This window comes from Ictidomys tridecemlineatus, chromosome 13 (genome assembly GCF_052094955.1).
Source record: "Ictidomys tridecemlineatus isolate mIctTri1 chromosome 13, mIctTri1.hap1, whole genome shotgun sequence".
Lineage (NCBI taxonomy): Eukaryota > Metazoa > Chordata > Mammalia > Rodentia > Sciuridae > Ictidomys > Ictidomys tridecemlineatus.
In genome coordinates, this window is record NC_135489.1 from 26,642,357 (window position 1) to 26,664,241 (window position 21,885).

The 21,885-nt window shown below is 36.7% G+C and overlaps 1 protein-coding gene and 1 non-coding gene across 8 annotated transcripts in view; one reads left to right on the forward strand and one right to left on the reverse strand.

Moving 5' to 3' along the window:
• Positions 1 to 21,885, reverse strand: part of Ark2n (arkadia (RNF111) N-terminal like PKA signaling regulator 2N) — an 89,767-nt gene continuing 67,882 nt past the window's right edge. For 4 of the 7 annotated variants that reach the window (XM_040273399.2, XM_040273402.2, XM_040273412.2 and 1 more), the window contains 3 exons: positions 11,322 to 11,448; positions 8,008 to 8,067; positions 1 to 3,997 (listed from right to left, as the gene is read on the reverse strand). In XM_040273399.2, coding sequence (XP_040129333.1) covers positions 3,808 to 3,997; positions 8,008 to 8,067; positions 11,322 to 11,448 — 377 coding nt within the window. In that variant the 3' untranslated portion in view covers positions 1 to 3,807. Of the gene's footprint in view, positions 3,998 to 7,890; positions 7,929 to 8,007; positions 8,068 to 11,321; positions 11,449 to 21,885 lie in introns of all 7 variants that reach the window. The other 3 variants (XM_013358747.4, XM_005325550.5, XM_078030090.1) reach the window with 2 other exon arrangements.
• Positions 6,471 to 6,544, forward strand: Trnav-uac (transfer RNA valine (anticodon UAC)). Its single transcript has one exon. It is a non-coding gene; the product is annotated as a tRNA-Val (tRNA).

A 21,885-nucleotide genomic window follows, 5' to 3' on the forward strand; every position in this document is an offset into this window, starting at 1 on the left:
TTGTTTAAATACACTCTATTTTATTTTGTCTTAAAATAGTTTAACCTTTATGCTACAGACTTATTTCAAAAAACAGAAAATCTTATCTTGCACCAAAAAATATATATATAACACTCTGTTTTATTATTTTTTTCTCCAAAGACCATTAAATACTAAATGGAAACAAAAACTAAATAATGAACGTAACGAACCAAATTTCATTTTAAAAACTAGAGTTGCACATTTGAAAACATTACTTCTACGCAATGATTTGTCGTCACTGCATCAAGTCCACGCTCACACCCCAGCAACAGCAGATCTGTTAATCGCCAAGTGCATTGGTTCCTAGCCATACAATGGCTGACATTTCTTGTTCACGGTAAGGGGAGTAAAAGGTTCGATGACCTTGTACTCTTAAACAAAACAACAACAAAAATATTTCCTAGTTATCCAGTGATTTTTTTTTTAAGATCACTACCCTTTAAAATTTGTTAAAATAATAAGTAGTGTTTTAAATAAAATGAAAAATTACAACAGCATTGGACTAAAATACGTGATTATTTTAAACAAACAGTGCACAATATGAGGAAGTTTGGTTAGGGTGCAATCATTTTTATATATACACATACTGGAGAACAGGGATTAGGGGCTCCGTTCTTTGCCTTTATGAAAACAAAAAGATTAAAAGACAAAACTGTGTCCCAAGCTTTTTCAAAAACCTTCTGACATGGTATAAAAAAAGCAGGCAACACAATTCTTTTAAGTTATGTATGGTGTTAATCTGCAAAAGTAAAGATGAACAAATGGCTAAATTATCAAATCATACGGTTTGTGTTAGAAACTGGTAACAAAAAAAACAAATTATGGGATGCTCAATTGTAAATACTGAAGTTCACTCGGTCTGGCCCCACCATCAAAATGAAAAACAATTACTGGTGAGCAGCAATTTAAAATTACAGGGCAGTCATGATGATGCAATAGATAGATTGCTGGTCTATTTTTTCAAACTGGAGGGGCAGAGAATTTAACCAAGTTGGTGGGATCAGCCAATCTATGACCCAGCTGTACGACTGTAATAGAGATATTACTTTGAACAAAGTCCTGTAAGCATAAAGAACTACTTACATTACCAAATGCAAAAGTTTGGTTAAGAAAATGATTCCTTTAAAAGAAATTTCAAATGTTACGTGAGTTGTGTATCAAAGAATTTTATCACTTAAATACCTTGCCTGAAACCACATCTCCACTCTTCTAGAAATAGCAATGAATGAAGAGCTGAAACATCCTCTAGTTGTTAGGTGGCAAAATTCCAACCTAATAGGTAGGGGAAAAAGCTCACTGCCTCTAACATCCCTTCCCTTTCCCTTTTTGCATCTTAATGCTTAAATCTCTGCTCTGGTACATCAGGTGAGGTAATGAAGAAGCTGGAAACAGAACAAGTGAGAAAAAAACTGCAACCTAATGTAAAAGCAAAAGGTCAGAAAAGGGCTTGGTTGCAGTCCAACTTCTTCCCCAATCCACAGTGCACAAAGCACACCAGAAAGTATTCTTCTTAGAGGATGACTATTAGGGGCTAAAGAAAATGTGTCATGGGAAATAACTGGACAAAACATACTATTAACATTAAAATAGATAATACGAGAAACATTCTTTAAAATGGGGCTGTGACCTGAAACTGGGGGGAAAATAAGCTGCAAGAACTTCAAGTTATATACTCCACTCTACTCTCTTCCCAATGATTTTCCTGGAAAACACAGACCAGAAATTGTACATTTCTGCTTTGTCTAGTATTTTAATTCAAGTAAAAAAAATGTGTAACAGTAAAATTCAATAAATTAATCCTAAAGTAAGATGTGAAGGTCCAAGGATACACCAGTAGTGAATCTTCAGAAGGTCCTGCTTCGCTCTGGCCTCTAGGTCTTTGGTTTTTGTCTAGGATTATAGCCATGCGAAAGAATGATACATGAGGCGCTAGAATTGGAGGTTTGTGATCTTAAAGGCCTGACCAATTAAAAGTAGGTTGGAAAAAAATCAAAAGTTGGAGAAGAACAGAGGCCAGATCAAATGAGATGCTAATAGAAAAATCAAAGAACACATGCTGAAGTACATTTCTGTAGAAAAAGGGGCATACAGAATAACTCAAGTAACAGGAAGTAGGGTAAAGGAATAAACTTGTTTTTATATTTAAAAAAAAGAAGAAAAGGCCAGGCAGGTAGAGCCAGGCAGACTCTGATGCATGCACATGCAAGCTGTGCCTTCATTCATCTCAGGGCTTCCATGCACCCACCCTGCACAGTGCTTGATGCAGAGCAGGCACTTGGTAAATGTGTGTTCACTGAATGGAAACTGAAAATGGCAGATCTTGTGGTCTTATGATCAGTAAGAGTCACCAAGGCATTTGGGGAAAAAAGCAAAGGGCATAGCAACTTCATACCATAACAATGGAAACAAAAAAACAATTTAAGAAGCAAACAAAAACACTGAAAAACAAAAGGTGAAGTCTTCTGAGCCAATATTACTTCACACCTCCCTGTGCACAATACATAGTGTTCTAACTCTAGGTATTGCTTTTAAAATAATTCACTAGTATCTACATGTTATAGGAAAAAAGGTAGTAACTAATGCCACAAAACTCCAATGCTGGCATTTCCTGAATTCCCTGAAGTTTCCATTACCCTTTGCTATTATTACTTTTTGATACTGTGATACTTTTTGATACAGTGCCATTAATATGGTTTGCACTGACTTCTTATGACTTGTTTGTTCTTATGATATTTTTTTTTAGAAGGTAGAGAAAAAAAAACCCAAATATGATATCAGGTCCAGTTCAGCTTAGGTACTGAACAGTTGTCATACACGCCTTATGGAGAGATCAGCTTTGAAAGAAGGTACTTTTCTCTCAAGACTTGCAAACGCCTGAAGACTCAGAAGCCACTCAGTTTTTCATAGTCTTCCTAGGAAATAGTTTTCTAAGTTCTCCCATTATTTTAATAAATCGGGGAAAAAAAGAAAAAAGACTTTCCCACTAATCTCTCAACACTATCTCCACATGCCCAGAAAAACCTCTTGATGGTTACCAATCCAGAATGCCTCTGCTCCAAAGGAGACATTCTTTAGAACATTATGAATTATTGCAGCAAGGAGACTAACTAAGTCACCTTAACAGTATTTAGAAATATAAAGGGGCATGTCAATTATTTGTGTTGTGAGGAAGTCAACCAGGAGTAAAGTCAGGAAAGAAGGCAGAAGACTTAAGCTGAAAGAACAAAACACTTGTAATACTTCTGTCTTCTATTTTTAAGGACAGATTTTAAAATACACATGCCCTATCAGGTGCCAATAAGGACCTGAGTGATATGTGTGCGAATGCCCTAAGGTGGGAGTGACAATGAAGTGGGCAGATAGTGGTCAAGTCTAGATATTAATTTCATTATACAGAAAAATAAATACAAGATTCAGAAACTGAAATCCACTTTACTTGGCAATTAAACTATTATTCTAAAAGGAAGGCAACTTTCCTAAGATTAAAAGTCACCAAGTAAAATGAAGTTGTCTAATGAAATTCATCATTTTCATATTCCTACTGAGGGAAAGAAGAAATTTTCTCTGTGATAAGTTATTTTCCTAAGTGACTTCTTTTAATTAAAAAAAAAATAAACAAACAAACAAAAAAACAAGGTGTGGAGAGGTTTCCATGAGTTTCAATTCTACAAATGTCACAAACAGCTTCTGAAGCTGAAGCTATGACAATGAACTTCTGTGTCACAAAGAAGAGGAGGAAGTGGGAAGTGGGAGGAAACAGTGCAGAGGAAACACAGTGACATTGTATTACAGTAGGTATTTACGCCTGCTATCCTCATCCAAGGTAAGATCAACAACTTCTGCTGGTGAAGCCCAAGTCTGCTGGGGGGTCACAGTAGTCCATGACTGGTTTTGCCGGGTGCTAACATACTGTGTGCCAGAGCCGTGTTTCCATGAAGAAACACTCTGAATCACACCCCCTCTAGGATGAACACACCTGCAACAAAGATGAAGAATAAAAGCATCATTAACCTCACCAAAGGAAAACCAAAAGACAACATTACTTTAGTTGTACTGATCAATATTTTTACTATTATGCAAGTTTCATGAAATCCATAATCGATATTCTTCTTCCTTTTCTCTCCTCCTCCATATCTGCCTACCTCCCAACCCTCTCTGTCTCTCAGTTTAGCAGTAAAAAGGCCAAGTGCCTTGTCTCAGTCATAAACTCTGTGTCCAAATTAACTAACAATGGGTAAGATGATGCTTTCCTGGATGCATTTAAATCTCTGGCATCTTCATCAAGGGACAATACATATATCCACAACAAAATTAAGATTCCAAATCTTAGTTGGAACAAATGAAAGAGTAAGCAAAATAGGTAAAATTTGTTCTTAAAGTAAATTTTTTCTATATTTGAGTAATAATACCTTTAAGATAGTTACAGATCAGACTTCTAAATGTTTGTTAAGTATCATACTTAACAAATGCATCCAGGAAAGCATCATCTTACCCATCTCATCCTGAAGGTCACAACAGAAACACTTAGCTCATTAATTAGATATGCTTATGCTTTGGTTTGGTGTTTAAAAAAAAAAAAAACAAGGCTGAAGTAATCAATTTATATCCCCTAAAAGGACCTATCAGAGACTCAGAACTGCCTTGCTGACAAATCAAAACCATTTCACACTGACAGCTTAAACACCACATTCCAGTCAAATGAGAGAACTCAGAGCCTCCAAGATGAAGCAGTGAGTAAGCTCTGACTCAAATGAGTGGAAAGCAGGCAGCTCGAGCTACCACTGCCACTTATGTCCTCATATCTATATCACTGACTAGTACCCACGCAGCTTATGTGAGAAATGTCAAGTGGCATGAGTTTTATTAACTGAACTCCTGAAGTGGCTCCTGACTAGTTATTCTGTCAATAAGTGTATCGTGAGTAATGCAGGTCACTTGAGAATTCCAATTTTGATTTAAATGCTGCCTGTATCACACAAGGTTTAAAAGAATATGAAAGTGACAACAAACATGATTCAGTGAAGACACTGTCCCAAGGACCCTTGGACTCCTGGAAAGAGGCCTGCCATCTGTTCAGAAACGGGCTAGTAATAGGCCAGAATAAGCTAGGATAGTAATAGGCTAGATTACCTAGTAAAAAGCATTAAAGTAGGGGACAATATCTAATCCACTGCTGTCCAAACAATTAAGTAAACTACAGTCATAAAATAATGTCCACCAAAGGAGTCTATTCAGCATCTATGGAGATGGTTTTAACGACCAATGACCAACAGAACGTGATGTTTACAAGGTAGTTTCACATGGCTTCACTGGACAGTTACAACAGACCTGTGAGAGAGACATGGAAGTTATTATCCATACTCTATAGGTAAGGAAATTAAGGCTTAAATAGATGACATAATTTGCACAGGTCAAATTGCTTGAAAGTTGTAGGCCAAGGAATTTCAAAGCAAATCTGACTGATTTCAGGCCCCAAAATGCTCTGTCACTTTACAAATGTATGTATTGTATTATATGAGGAGTAAAACTGCAAGATATCAGAAGAGTACAAAGATGGGTCCAAACTAAAATTTGGTTCCCACACCCCCACAGTGTTAGGGAATATAACCCAGGGTTTTGTACATGCTAGGTAAGTACTCTACCACTGAGCTACATCCCTCTCCCCCAGATTAACAATTAAAAAAAAAATAAAGTTTTTCAACAATTCAAAAGCTTATTTGCATAAGCATTAACTGAAGTCAAATTATCCAGAAACCTAGTAAGAATTCAAAGATAATGGCTACCAAGAGAATTAATGTTATCTTTGGCAGAATCTTAGAAACTTCAAAGCAAAAGAGGAATTAAAAGTCCCAATTGTTACTATGCACTGCTTTCCAAGTAACTCCACTATGTAATATATAAAGCAGTATTTTTTTTAAAAAAATCTAATCTAATCTGTTTATAGTACAGAAGAGAAAACCAGAGCCAAAAGACAATTGCCCTAGACCTTAAGCAATGGGAACTAAAACAAAACCATGTCTCCATTCAGGAGTTTGTTTTCCACTAAATTACTATCTTTCCTCAGATGTAGCTTAAAGGACTATACTATGTGTGACTGACAGGAGCACTGCATGCATGGTCCCGGGGCCATATGACAACAGCAAAGAAGACTGTACAGAGCACTGGTAGGAAAACAATTAGGAATAACAGGTTTAAAGAGGCCATATTTACTACCGATGAATGGATGAAGGAGAAAAGAATACGGAGATGAAGCACTTCTTCAACTATTAAAACAGATCACTTTTAAAGTTATGCAACAAGTGGTGACAGTTACCACCAACCAACTTAGGCCTCTTGAGCAAAAGAGGAAATTTAATAAAAGGACACTGAAGCACCTGAAAGAACATAAAGATGACAGAATGAGCCCCAACTCATGTCTGTTTCTCCTTAAAATTTTAGATTCTCTGGGCTGGGGATATAGCTCAGTTGGTAGAGTGTTTGCCTTACATGCACAAGGCCCTGGGTTCAATCCCCAGCACCACAGGAAAAAAAAAAAAAAAAGATTCTCTGAAGAAAACATACCATTTCTGGACCAAAGCTTTCCTACCTCTAATTAGTTATAGATGATTAAGTCAACTTTTGCCATGGCTAGCTTACCATTCAAAAAAAAAAAAAAGTTAAAAATTAATTTTATTTGGTCAAGCTCAGTAGCACTTATAATTCCAGCAACTTGGGAGGCTGAAGCAGGAGGATTGCAAATTTGAGGCTGGCCTCAGAAACTTAGCAAGGCCGTAAACAACTTAGTGAGACCCTGTCTCAAAATAAAAAAAAAATAAAAAGGGCTAGGGATATAGTTCAGTGGTAAAGTGCTCCTAAATTCAATCCCCAGTATGTATGCATGTATGCATTAATTAATTAAGCTGATTATTTTTGCTTTCATTTACAGATAATGAAGGTGACCTCTTAGATAATATTCCTACCTAGTTTTCTTAACTGAAATGAATTCTTTTGACTATAGGGAAAAGTTTGTTTTCTTCCTAGCTTCTAGTGTTAATGTTATCCACTGGTTCTTAAATACAAAAGTTTAATATACCAATTCATTTACTGAGGGATTAACCAACATTAACATTGATGACCACAGGGTTAATAAACTCAAATAAATTTATAGCCTGCTTATTTACAAGTCTTAGAACAGGTATCAAAGAAACTGTTCCCCAACAGTTCCCTAACAAAGATCTATGCTGTGTGCATTCATCTTCCTAGGAAAACTACTACTGAGGCTAACAGAAGAAAAGGACAAAGGAAAATATTGGCATGAGGATCAGAAACGTGTGGCAAGAATAAGCACTAGAGAACAACTAGACATCTCAGGAAAGTCTTCATCTTTCTAGCAACATTTTTTTGAAACTGGATTGTCCCAAAATTAACATCTAGAAATAACAATTTAGATGCCAGGAGGTCACTACAGCACTACAAGGCAGATATACAAGATGCATTCAACCATTAACTCAGAAAGCATGCCTCTCATCTATAGCTAGAAGAAACATAGAAGCCAAGAGAACATATCAAAATCTGAAATAAAAGAATAGGGAACAATACCAGCATACAAGAAAAACTTTATGGGGGAGGGGGAATGCATATCACAACCAGAATGAATTCTTAAATATAAAGAAATGGCACCCAACACAAATCAGAAAATTCAACCCTAAAGAATACAAAGACCAAGTATGAGTTTTTAAAACTTTCAGAAAGCCCATAACAATGTAGACTATCAAAAGAAAAATAAGAACAGTGCAACTAATCCAAACAAAACATCTATACATGCAAATCAAATGAGAACAAAAAGCTATGGATCAAAACCTAAAGCATTTTTCCAAGCGATAGCCCTACCAGGAGCACCTCAGTACTTCGCAACTGCAACCCTAGACCTGTGGAAAAAAAGAAATTCCAGATGAGACACAGGTAGCCAAAGGAGTAAAGCTACCAAGAAGAAAGCTTCTTCCCTACCTGCTTCCTAGTGTTTGAAACTCAATGTCTGAAAGATTTATCAGGTTACTTCTAAAGAAACTGTTGGGAAAAAAAAATTAAAAAGAACAGAGTCAGTAAGCTTCTACCCAGCCCTAGACTCAAACCATATAAAATCTATCCTCAAAATGATAGAGGATTTAGTTAAAAATATTCCAACAGACTCTGTGAATTCTACAACCCATTGTATGGATAGCTACCAATGAGGTTTCAAAATGGATTGGTCACCTGTAAGACACTATTTTTCCAAGTTTCAAACCAATGGATCAGAATGAAGTACAGCTTTATGTCCAGGAAAAAGTCCTTGAAAGTCATGATATAGCATGGTATTTTAAAATGTAGCCAAAGTCATTAGTTCAAGAGTAGAATGAACATGTCTCCAGAATGAAACAACAATTTGGATAAAAGACCTTCAGTTCAGAGATGGGATGTACGAGAGACAGAGACGGAGACGGAGACGGAGGGGGGGGAGAGAGAACGTGTGTGTGTGTGTGTGTGTGTGTGTGTGTGTGTGTGTGTGTGTAGGAGTGTGTATAGGAATGAGTATGTGTGTAGAGAAGGAGGGAGGGAATGGAATCCAGAATTTCAACTTCCAAGTTTCCATAAAAATATGATAAGCACACCTGCAATCTCAGCAGCTCGGGAGGCTGAGGCAGGAGTATCTCAAGTTCAAAGCCAGTCTCAGCAAAAGTGAGGCGCTAAGCAACTCAGTGAGACCCTGTCTCTATAATACAAAAAAAAAAAAAAAAAAAAGAACTGGAGATATGGCTAAGTGGTCAAGTGGCTCTGAGGTGAATCCCTGGCACCCTCACCCTCAAAAAAAAAATTTCATAATGGTAACAACTTAATGAGGCCAACAACAATGGAATCAATCACCCAGGCAGAATCATAACAGAGTAGTTTAGATTGTAGGAATTTCTGTTGCTACTGAGGAAATTTTTTATTCATACCAATAATACATTATTTTGAATTTTGTCAAAATATATGTACTGGGTTGTATATCATGCTATAGGATAGTAAATTTGGTGTATATCTTTCTAATGTTTAAAGTAATATAATAAATCTAAGAAATTTTTAGTTTTCAACATTATGTAATCAATGTTTAACATTTGACACAATAATTATAAGGAATTTCAACTTAGTGGTTACTATTGCCTAATGTTCAAATAATAAAGAATAAAATATTTAAGGAAAAAAAATAATAAAAATTCTTCCCAGGCATGGTGGTACATGACTTGGGAGCCTGAGGTAGGAGGATCATAGAGTTTAAGCTAGCCTCGGCAACTTAGTGAAACTACCTTACGATAAAAAAGCTCAGTGGTAAAGTGACCTTCGGCTCAATCCCCTGTGTCAGTCTGTCTGTCTGTCTGTCTGTCTCTCTCTCTCTCTCCCCCCTCCCTCCCCACCTCTTCTCTCTCTCTCTCTCTCTCTCTCTCTCTCTCTCTCTCTCTCTCTCTCACACACACACACACACACACACACACACACACACGGAACAAGAACAAAAAATTCTTGCCCATCAAAACAGGAAAAAAAAAAAAGTAGGCATACTTTTGGCATTGCTGTAGAATCAAGGATGAGATACTAGAACAATACTAGGATGAGGTACTAGAACAACACTAGTTCCAATAAAGAAAGAATTGGCCACTCGGGGAATTTGCATGTTAAACTATAAAGTAACTCTATATTCTTGAGTTCCATTTGTTTAATTGAAAAACGCTCTTGAAATGTAACTAAGGGTTTGTGGGTATAGAAAATGTGCTCTAAGAACAACTGAAGACAGTATAATGTGTCTCAGAAAGTATAATCTGATATCACTAGAAAAAGGTAACCTCAATTTATATGCAATTTGTATTTCATTCCCTCTATACTCCTAAGTTCACCTTTTTTATAAATAAGAAATGAAAGAAATGCTGCTAAATGCTTTATTAATTTACTAACTAAAGAGTAAAATAAAACAGCAAAGTAATAGAGTTACTGTATTATAAGCCTATTTATCAGAAAAATCACAACTTAACCCTTGCATCATGGAAGAAAAGATTTTTGCTACATAAAATACAACCTAAAGTCAAAATTTTTCATTTGTATGTAAATGTATATGTTAAATATCAAGAATATTTCTGAGAAGGCTATAACCAATTCTTATGAACATAAAAGCAGGAGTCAGCAAATGTTTTTCTAGCAAAAAGCCAACCAATAAATCGTAGGCTTTGGGGGCCACACATTATTGAAACAGCTCAACTCTGCAATTGAAAAGCAAAAAGTAGACACAGATGATATAAACAAACTAGCATAACTCTATAAGTTTATTTATAGACTTTGATATTTGAATTTCATGTTAATTTTCACATCACAAAATATAACTTTTCCCCAATTATTTAAAACTAGAGGGGCTGGGAATTTGGCTCAGTGGTAGAGTGCTCGCCTAGCACAGGCAGGACCGGGGTTCGATCCTTAGCACCACATAAAAATAAAGGCATTGTGTTGTTTCCATCTACACCTAAAAATAAATAAATAAATAGATAGATAAAAATAAAACTAGAAAAACCACTCTTAGCATTCAGGCAATACAAAAACAGGCAACAGGTCAGATTTGGCTTTGTGGGTCATAGTTTGCTGACACCTATGTTACAGAATGCCAAACTTATGTGTGTAATACTACATGCCAGCTCAGTGAGAGGACTTGCCTAGCATGCATGAGGCCCTGGGTTCCACGCCCGGCACAGGGGAAGGGGCGGGGTGGAGACACCCCAACATACAAAAGGGATATGATATCAGACACATGGTTTCCAGATGTTTGTTCTCATTATATTTCAAGATAAGGGTGAAAGAAAACAGAAATGATAGGGTAGGAAAGCAGAAATACTTCTGCCTTAAGAGAAAAATCTGTCAAGCTTTTTAGACATTTGCTTAATATATAAGAGAAAATCAGCTCTAGCTCAACAGACACTGAAGCAATGTTGGGATGTAACAATATGCAACATTCTGAGGCTCAGGTCATATTTTCAACAAAGTGTTTCTTGGATCCTAATTAGAAAAAAGTTATATTCCATGTATGTATGATATGTCAAAATATATTTTATGCCATTTATACCTACAGAGAACTTTAAAAAAATTCAAAAACCAAACCAAACCAAAAAAAAAAAAAAAAAAGCATTTCTTAAACCAAAGAAAGATGAGAGGCCAACAGTTCATGCCACCAATACTGTAAGATCTGCCCTTTTCTTATCACCTATTTTCTGGTTAAAACAAAATTCACAACATAAAACACCAGAATTTTTCAATTAATAACCTACCTCGCATGTTCCTGAACACCCACAATCTCTACTTCACTATCTGAAGAGGCAATATTAATTTCTTCATTAAGTGGTGCATTGCCAGCAGATGTTTTGTCACTTGCTAGGAATCCTGGATCCAAGTGACCTGAGAGAGAAGAGGAGAGAGAAGCACTACAGTTTAATTTCTTACAAACAGCAGAAACAACCTGACAGATTTCTTACCAGTTTTAATCAAAGAAATGGTAACCTTATAATCCTATGACAGCTTTTGCCTCAGCAAAACTATTACCCACGTGAAATAAGCTCAGCAGTGTTCTACCATTTTCTAAATTCATTTTACACAAATAAAATATAAGCTCATCACATATATTCTAACAGTTTGTCAGTACATAAAGGCATGAACTCAAAGTCACTCACTCTATACTCTTATTCCTTAGGAGAAAAAAAACTTTCAATACTTTAGCAAATGTCTCTATCTAAATATATAAAAAATATATAAAATACATAAAATTTCACAATGCTTTTTGTATTCAACTCTAGCCTACTTTTTAATGACCTACATAACCACCAAGAGGACAATGGGGTAGTTCTCTGCTGTTTATTGTAATAGAATAAAATTCTAAACCAGGCAATATAAAGGCATAAATGAAATAATACAAGTTTTCATTAGTACCATATTTATACTAGGATGCTTTGTGAAAGACTTTATATTTTTCTCTATAATAAAGGAATGCAGATTTGACAAATCCTGACCCCAAACTATATCTAAAAGGGAAAGCTACAGGTAGATCACAATTCTGGCTCTGAGCAACTGAAGCAGTAACTGTATATATATATATATATATATATATTTTTTTTTTTAGAGAGAATTTTTTAATATTTATTTTTTAGTTTTCGGCAGACACAACATCTTTGTTTGTATGTGGTGCTGAGGATCGAACCCGGGCCGCACGCATGCCAGGCGAGCGCGCTACCGCTTGAGCCACATCCCCAGCCTAGTAACTGTATATTGTTGATAGTTCTCATTACACTTAAATCACACACACTGGAAAAGCACAACAGCTCATAAAGTTGTTTATTACATGATGAAATAAAACACATTCTCCAACATGACAGAAGCATGAGCTTCACAGACTTCTCTCTTTCAATAAAGGATAATGTGATAAAATCAAAGTACATGGCTCTACAATCAATTTTAGTTAAAATAACTCAGCTTATATGCCCAGCGCTTGAATGTTTTAACTTAAAAACATGAATATGGAAATGTTTAAAAGTTAAGACGAAATAAACAGAGTTGCAATAGATACAAATTTTCACTTCCTGTAAAGAGTACTTATATATTGATACATGATACAATGCGATTTTTTCCATGTTTAAAAATTCTTCATGACACCTTACATAAACTATATCAATGTAAAGGAAGTTTACCATACAACTTTCCCTTTCCTCTCCTTTCACTTTTTCCAATACTTCAATGTCACTGAGAAATCTTGTACTTTCATATTCCTCCTGTCAACATTCAATATACTTCTTTCCTATACTTCTGCAAAAGTATAGGCAGTCTCAAAGCAAATTTGACAATTTTTATATTCTCTGACCCTGTAAACCCATCCCTTAGAATTTACCCTAAGGGAAAAGATTTTAAATAAGCAATACATTAATGTCCAAAGACATTCACTGTAACACTAGATGGAAACTTGGGAAGGTCTTACACATAAAATACAAATTATCACATACTAAAAAATGTGTAAATGAGGAGTAAAGTTGTGGAAAAAAATGAATGAGACTGTGGGTCTTTTTCACAATTCTCCCCCCAACCCCCCATACTGAGGATTAAACCCAGCAGTGCTCCACCTCTGAGCTACATTTCCCCAGCCCTATTTATTTAATTTTGAGACAGGGTCTCACTGAATTACTCAGGATGGATTCAAACTTGAAATCTTCCTGCTTCAGCCTACTGAGTTGCTGGGATTATAGACATTCACCACTGCACACAGCTCACCATTCTTTAATGTTACGTTTACCTGTTTTTCTTCAATTGACAAAGATGTGCATATGAGAAAACAGAAAACTGGAAAGCTTAAAATGGACCCTAGACACAACTACATAGATAGACTAAGATATATGGGTCTGTAACCTAGATAGGATCCTGTACAGTGGCACAGGCAATACACACAAATCTTTGAACCCTACAAGCACATAAAAGGTACATCCGAAAACACCCAGTTTTTAAAATCTAGTGTGGTTATTTAAATAGACTTTGGTTAAGTCTAGAATTCATAACCTAATTCTTGTTCTGGCTCCCAACACCTTGCTATATAGCCAAGTCTTATCCAATTTCTACCTTGATGTTTTAATTATGGTTATCCACTGTGCATACTATTCCAAATGTACTGCTAGAGGAATACATACTGATAGTCCTCTGTCAAGCCTTCAACCTATCCATGGTCTTTACTGTTTTTTTTTTTTGTTTTTTTTTGCGGTGCTAGGGATTGAACCAAGGACCCTGTGCATGCAAGGCAAGCACTCTACCAACTACGCTACATCCCCAGCCCTTTACTCTCTAATTCATCTGTTCCTCAAAAAGCACTTGTTTGTGACATGCTCTACACTACTCCAGGTGCTCCAAGACTACAGGGCAAGGGCAGGCATAATCTCTATCCTCTATGAAACTACAACACATTCAAGGACAGTAAAAAATAGCCCATTGCATTGTGACTTAAAAACTGCTGATATGGAGATAAAGAATAGCCCAGAAACATACAGAAAAGGCACAGTCCCCAGATTTGAGAGCCATCTGGGAAGCTAAGTTCTCAGGGAAATTAGGCACAGGTGAGGATATGAAGTAGCACAAGGAACACTTTGTTGTCCTTGAGGGTCCAAAGGTTTATCAAGATTTGGGGTAATAGTACTAAAAGAGCAATGAAAAACAAAGCTGGCAAAGTCAGCAAAGATAACAGCATGGTAAACAGTCTGAGCTTGATCTTGAGAAGTGGGAAGCCACTGAAAGATCTAAGCTGAGAAGTGACATGATCTGTTTTTGTATTTCAGAGTCTCCTTCTGGAGCATAGAAATGAAACTAACAGCAAAACAGGAGGCACGGGAACCAAACGAACTACTACATTCTCCTGGGGGACAAATGACTGTGACTAAAGAAGAAAAGGCAACTGTGTGTATGTATGTTCAGAGGGTTAGAGGTATTGGGAATTGGGCAAATGAAATAAGAAACCAGGACATGAAAAAAATGATGCTTAGATTGCTGATTTAGGTAACTGTATAGAGTCATAGTACCATTCAATGCACTAATGAAAGTGGAGCTGCTAAATATGTGTTTAAGATAGATGTCTAGCAGGCAGTTGGAGGTACTCTTCTAAAGCTCGGACCAGAGGTCTAGAGAAGAAAAAGAGACTTGATAAGTCTTTGGTAACAGTGGGAAGAGAAATTTCATCCACAGGACTACAGGAAGCCTACAACAGAACCCTGATGAACAGCAATAATTAAAGAGATGGGCAGAGGAAGGGGAACCCACAAAGAGAGAAAAACCTAAGAATGACATCATGGATAACAAAGAGCATTTCTAGAAGTGATTAATAATACCCACTGAGAAATCAGGTAAGAAAAGAGATCCAGGAGACTGACTAGAATCAATGATAAGACAATCATAAATGACCTTGACAAGCAGAGCCTCAGGAGTAATAGGGCCCAAAGTCAATGTGGCAAAGCAAGCTGAAAAATAATGGAAGAGAAGGAAAAGCAGAAGTTTAAGTCTGAGTTGGAGGAAGGATACAGGTAGTACTGAGTGAGAATGCAGGTTTGAGAGAAGGAGATGTGTGTGTATGTACAGTTTTTAAGATAGGACAGTGAGACAGGTACAGTGGTATATGCCTGCAACTCTAGCTACTTAGAAGGTTAAGGCAGATGAATCACAAGTTCAAGGCAAAGGGCTGGGGATATAGTTCAGTGGTAGAGCACCCTAGGGTTAAATCTCCAAATCCCTCTCTCCCTCCCTCCCGGCACCCAACACACAAAGATGGGAGAGACCTGGTCATATTTATAAGAATAAAGGCAAAGAACAGGTTTGATGGCAGAAAGCTGAAGTGATAGTCACCTGTGAAGAATGTGCTGAGGCCATCTACAAAGCACAAATATGGTTAAGGTAGCAGGAGCTTAGAAAAGTAAGAGTCATTTTAAAAGGAGAATGCCCCTAAGGTAAGGGGGTAATTGCTGGGCAGCACTGAGAATAAGAATGAAGTTGCAGATATGTAATTTTCTCCAGCTTAGCTTAGCAGTGTAGACACAAGACTAAAAATTCATCAAGGGATCAGATTTTGTCAGGTGGGCACATCTGGAAAGTCAACTCTACAAGATAGCGGAGGAAGGATACTGGTAAAGCAGAGTTGGCCCAAATGCAGGCTTGACAGAGAAGAAAGTGAAGCTGTGAGGGGACTAATAAAGGGCTTTAGGGACAGGTACAATGAGGTACAGAAAAAGTAAAAATGGTATAGTGGAGATAAAAATATGAGAGTACAGAAAAGCCCTCCAGTGGAAAAACAGAATGTAGTCAAGAGAGCTAGGAGGAAACTAATGGTTAGGAGAAAACTGTATTTCCACCCTCTTAGCTACCCAGAAAAATCCAAGTCCTGGGACCATTATTCCTTTTCTCCTGTCTTCCTTCCACTCTGTTGTTCTTTGCTGTGACTACCTGCAACTCACCTTCCTACAATTTTTCCATTGCCCTCCAGAATCCCAGTTCCTTGGTAAACTGAAAAACTGAACTAAATGTTCTACTTCCCTGTGGAAACAGCCTTTCCTGAAAATGCTGCCTCCCCTGCAGTCCTATTAAGAGGAAACTGTTTCTGACCCCTATTCTGGGATTGACACCACTTGTAAATGACTATCGTCCATCCTACTGCACCAACGCTAGCAGTTGACATGCTCCAGAGTGTTACCTTTCACTGTCTTACAGTTTTACTTCATCATTAAACATTATTGGTACCTGGCTTAGTCTCTATTTCTACTTTCCAATCCTGCTTCATGAATAATTATTTATGTACACAACTTCAAAACTGTCATCGACTACTCACTAAGAAGCAAGGAGGTGAGCTCCAAAAGCCACTTAGAGTCACTTGTGGACACTCATATCAAGGGGTTCAGTCTGCCTTGATCCTAAAAATAACAATGTGAATTAAATTAAACCAAGCTTAAAATGCAAATCTGAAGAGTCACTGTTGCTATAACCAAACTCTTTCTCCTTGATTACGCAATGCTCTTAACAATAGTAGCTACGTAAACACAAGAATACAACAAGATTTCGTTTTTCTTTTTTTTTGGGGGGGGGACAGGGGTACTCAGGATTGAACTTAACTGGGGGCACTCAACCACTGAGTCACATCTTCAGCCCAATTTTGTATTTTATTTAGAGACAGGGTCTCACTGAGTTGCTTAGCATCTCTCTTTTTTTTTTTTAGTTGTAGTTGGACACAATAACTTTATTTTATTTATGTGGTGCTGAGGATCAAACCCAGGGACTTGAATGTGTGAGGCGAGTACTCTACCGCTGAGCCATAACCCAGCCTAGCATCTCAACTTTGCTGAGGCTGGCTTTGAACTTGCAATCCTCCTGCCTCAGCATCCCAAGCTGGGATTACAGACATGTGCTATGGAGCCCAACCAGGATTTAGTATTTCTAACCCCAGTTCTAGCACCACAATTTTAAATCATAATTCCAACTTTTCTGGTAGGAATATTTTCTGATGTGTCTCAGTCATCAATATTTGTGAATAACTAATCTTACTGAGTAGGCCCCTCACCCCGACCCTACACTTCCACCCCAGAGCTGAAAATGTCATCACTCCATTTTATTTTTCTTGCTTTCAAAGAATGGAAAAGAAAATTCACTATACTGTGTATTCATCTTACACTGTCTTAAGAAAAACAAGGTATCTATCACCAATATTTAGATTTTTCTAACTTTATTCATCCATTATATATCTAAAAACTATTAACTTATGCCCTCCTTTCCCATTATTGGATCCAAGCAAATTTGACAGTGTAATTTTGGCCACAGAATTGCAACCCAATACTGCTGGCATTTAGAATTATAACAAAACCTGCATAATGCTCTAAAACTGATCACTTAAAATCAGGATCTGTTCTTATAGCTAACATTATTTAGTCAAAAAATCATATGAGATAAATTAAGGGACATGATAAAGTAATAGGATCCTAAATAAAACTTCCTGGTAAATGTAAACTCCTAGTCTAAGCTAGAGGGGTGGCACAGGCCTATAATCCCAGCTACTAAGAGGCTGAGGCAGGAAGATCACAAATTGAAGATCATCCTGGGCAACTTAGAAAGACCATCTCAAAACAAAAACTAAAAAGGGCTGGGGATGGAGTTTAGTGGGAGAGTACTATGGGTTCAACCTTCAGTACTGCATAAATAAATAAATAAATAAATAAATAAATAAATAAATAAAAAATTAAAAAAGAAACCCTCAGACTAATGGTGCAAGATTTTTGCACCATTTCTCATCACAGTCATTAGATAAAAGGGGCCACAAAGCCACACAGATAAAAAGTGGGCTGGAAACCACATTAGTGGCCTGCTAGGTATATTAAAAAAAATAGTATTAGCTTTAAAAAATAACAATTATTAATTTGTGTTTAATTCGTTTAACAAAAACATGTCATACTCTACAAGAGACATGGAAGGCATTCATGGATGCCTCCCCCTGTTCTATCTCAGAGGTAGGACAATAGTCCTTTTCTCTCAAAATGATTAATCCTCTATAGCAAGCAACACATTCCTTTTGGACCTCTGTGTAGAACCTGACTTTCTCTGCAGTTGGGGTTCCTCTGTATCCCATGCCCCTCTAGGAACTCTCAAGAATTCAATGGTAGAACTGTCTCTAGAACATGCATAAAAACAAAAGCATAGCAAAGATTCTATGAGGTTCTGCACATACTGTTAGTGGTACTATCTTTGTTAGTTCTAAGACAAGAATAAGCCCTGTAGCAAAAAATATGAATACATGATTACCGTATATTAAACTGAAAATAAAGCAGAGTACGCATATTTAGTTATTGCGGCAGCTGGCTGTCTCCCTATAGGTCTTTGCTTGTGTAGATCTTTGGGAGAATTTCATTCACTGTGAAAAAATTCTAAATTTTTGTCCTCCCACTACAGACATAAATAAGAGTTACTAAGACAGGACTTTAAAAAAAAGAGAGAGCAGCAGCAGCAAAGAAAAAGTAGTAACTAAAATACCATGGTGAACTGGTGAACAGTTTCTTTTGTCTTCAAAAGAAATAATGCAGCTACTTTTAATCAATCCCTTTCAGTCTAATGGACAAGCACTAGGCCTTTGCCTGTTTGCATCTCATTAAAGCAAAGTATTACATACTGGATGACAAAGGGAAGGCTAGGTAAAACAAGGTTACTACCTTAAATCACTTTAGCCTTAAAAACATGCAAATTATTACTATGTGCTTACTTCTTTCAACAAGAACATTAAGGGGAGATGAGAACCTAAACCTATTACTTATGATCAAAAGAGGCTTGACCACATTACCTCCTTCACAAGACTCATACTTCTCTGATCTGCTATCAACAGAAACAGGGCCATTCTGGTCAAATTATTAAAAAAAAAAAATCCTGGGCTGGAGATGTGGCTCAAGCGGTAGCGCGCTCGCCTGGCATGTGTGCGGCCCGGGTTCGATCCTCAGCACCACATACCAACAAAGATGTTGTGTCCCCCGAGAACTAAAAATAAATATTAAAAAATTCTCTCTCTCTCTGTCACTCTCTTTTAAAAAAAAAAATAATCCTACATTAGGGACAGGAAAATCAAGGTTTGTTTCTCTGCCACTATGCTTCTGTTATGCAAAGATTAAGATTACTATCCCCATTTTAAGGATAAGATAAAATGTTCACAGCCTACCTAACTTTGACCAGAAAGGCATGATGGAAAAATAGAGATGTTTAGAATTTATCATTTCCCAGGACAAAACCAACAAATTCTGTTTATCATCACAACTACAGATCTTTCTTACCAAGAGTATAACTCAGACTTCTTTTTGTAATTCCAACTATAATTACGTTTATAGTGGGTGATTACTAACAATTAAAATAAAGCCATTTTTCAGCTATGCAGATCCATTCATTAAATATGCTAGACACAAGAGTTACCAGGGAGTTATTATTAAACAGATTCCCAGACTCCATTTCATATCTATTAATAAAATCTTCAGGGAGAAGTGAAGGATTCTGAATTTTATTAGAACACTGGATAATGTCTAGGCTCAAGCAAAGTTCAGAAAACATTGTAGCAGGAACAACTCATGCCAGGGAAGGACAGTGAACTAGAAATGCACTGACTGACCCATCAATCCCTTTCTTGTTAACCTAATGCTTTCTCAAGGGCTTTAAAAGCTACTGTGTGCTAGGTCCCATGCTAAGCACACTGTTATATTATTTCACTTAACAGCAACAATAATCTTTTGGATACCAGTTGTTGGTTTTGTTGTTGTTGTTGTTCTTATTATTATTAGGTACTGGGGATTAAACCCAGGGACACTCAATCACTGGGAAACATCCCCAACCCTATTTTACATTTTATTTAGAGACAGGTTCTTGCTGAATTGCTTAGCACCTCGCTTTTGCTGAAGCTGGGTTTGAACTCCCAATCCTCCTATCTCAGCCTCCCAAGCTGCTGGGGCTACAGGTGTATGCCACTGCGCCCAGCAGTTAGAATAGATACTACTTTTATCCCAATTTTTGCACACAAGGAAAACTAAGACTTTACACAGTTTACCTAAGTAAGGTCACACAGTTTCTAAGTGGCTGCTTGTTGAAAACCACCCTATACAATTCTAGCATCAAGTAAAGAAAAAGTAAACACATAGCAAGAGTTGAAATTTTAAGTCTTTTGTTGACCAGAGGCTTCCCTGATTTCAACTTATTTTTTTAAATCTGCTTGCTATTCAACTTTTTTTTTAGGTTAAAATTAAAACTATTAAATAGCAACATCTATTTTGGATGTAAGAACTTCATCCAATTGCTTTGAAAAAGCAGCAAGTTATTCTACCTCCAATTACTACTTACATGACCCTAAAGGCTGTAGAACTGCTCTGAGATGCTACTACTGATTGAAATGAATCCTTAGTCTGTTCAGTCACTAGGATTCTACTTCATTATAAAGGGAACACAGAGGATCCAAACTAACCATTAGAATATTTATCTTAAGGCTTGAGATATAGCTCAGTTGGTAGAGTACTTGCCTCACACAGGGCAAGTACTGGGTTTTATCAACCCCAGCACGACCAAAAAAAAAAAAAGAATATTTATCTTAAATTCAAATCTTAATAGGCCAAATCTTGAAATTATAAACTGACAAGCATAAACTCTTAACTATTTTGTTGTGACAATGTAAATATACTCAGCTTTGTAAGATGGATTCCCTCTTTAAATAACGACAATATTGTTTTATTTATTATTCACATTCCTACATCATCAAATTTTAATTTATTTGAAAGAGCAAATGGCTTCATTAGAAAACATCACTGGGAGCTACTAAACAATGGTGACTACATTCTATATCCTAAACAAAAACCTCCACACAATTAATGGCCCAATACAGACATGTGATCTCTATTATAAGCTATGAAAAATTATCACACACACATATCAAAAGACACATACAAGAAATGTTAACAACATCATTTAAAACAGCTCCCAAACATCCAACGAGAATATGTAAATTGGAATACATTCATATAGTGAAATACTAAATAGCAGGGAAAACTCAATGAACTAGACCACATAAAACAAGCTCAAAGTTCACAAAATGATGAACTAAATGAAAGTTTCAAATGATTACCTGCATGTGAACTACAAAGTTTTAAAACACACTTATAATTACATAACACATGAAGTAAAAATACACCAAGAAATACATAGGAACATCAAACATTAAATGTCAAATTTAGGACGGCTCTGGGGAAAATGGAAGAACAGAGATGAAACCATTAGTGCTTCCCTCCTCACATACTTTGGTAGGGGGCTTGGGATTTAGCTCAGCTGCCAAAGTGCTTGCCTCCCATGCACAAGGCCCTGGGTTCAATCCCTAGCACCACAGGAAGGTGAGGGGGGGACAACACAAAATGGTGAGTACCAGGGTAAGATGTTTTAAATAAACAAGCTAACAATTACAGTATGACCTCCATATCCACAGGTTCCATATCCACAGATTCGAGCAAATGCAAATGAAAAATATTGGAGGCAGGGGTGTTGTGACTGTACTAAACAAATACAGTGTTTTCAGGTTACACAATATAGGATCAAAACTATTTACAAAGTTCTAATAATGTATTAGGTATTATAAGTAAACTAGAGATGACTGAAAGTATACAGATGATATGCACAGGTTATATGTAAATATTGTACCATTTCATATAAGGAACTTGAGCGTCCTTGGTCCCAGAACTTTCAGAGACCAATCTCTTATAGATACTATAGGACTATATTTGAATATGAAAATGTAAATGCTATCCTTATCCCTGATAATGGTAACTTTAATGA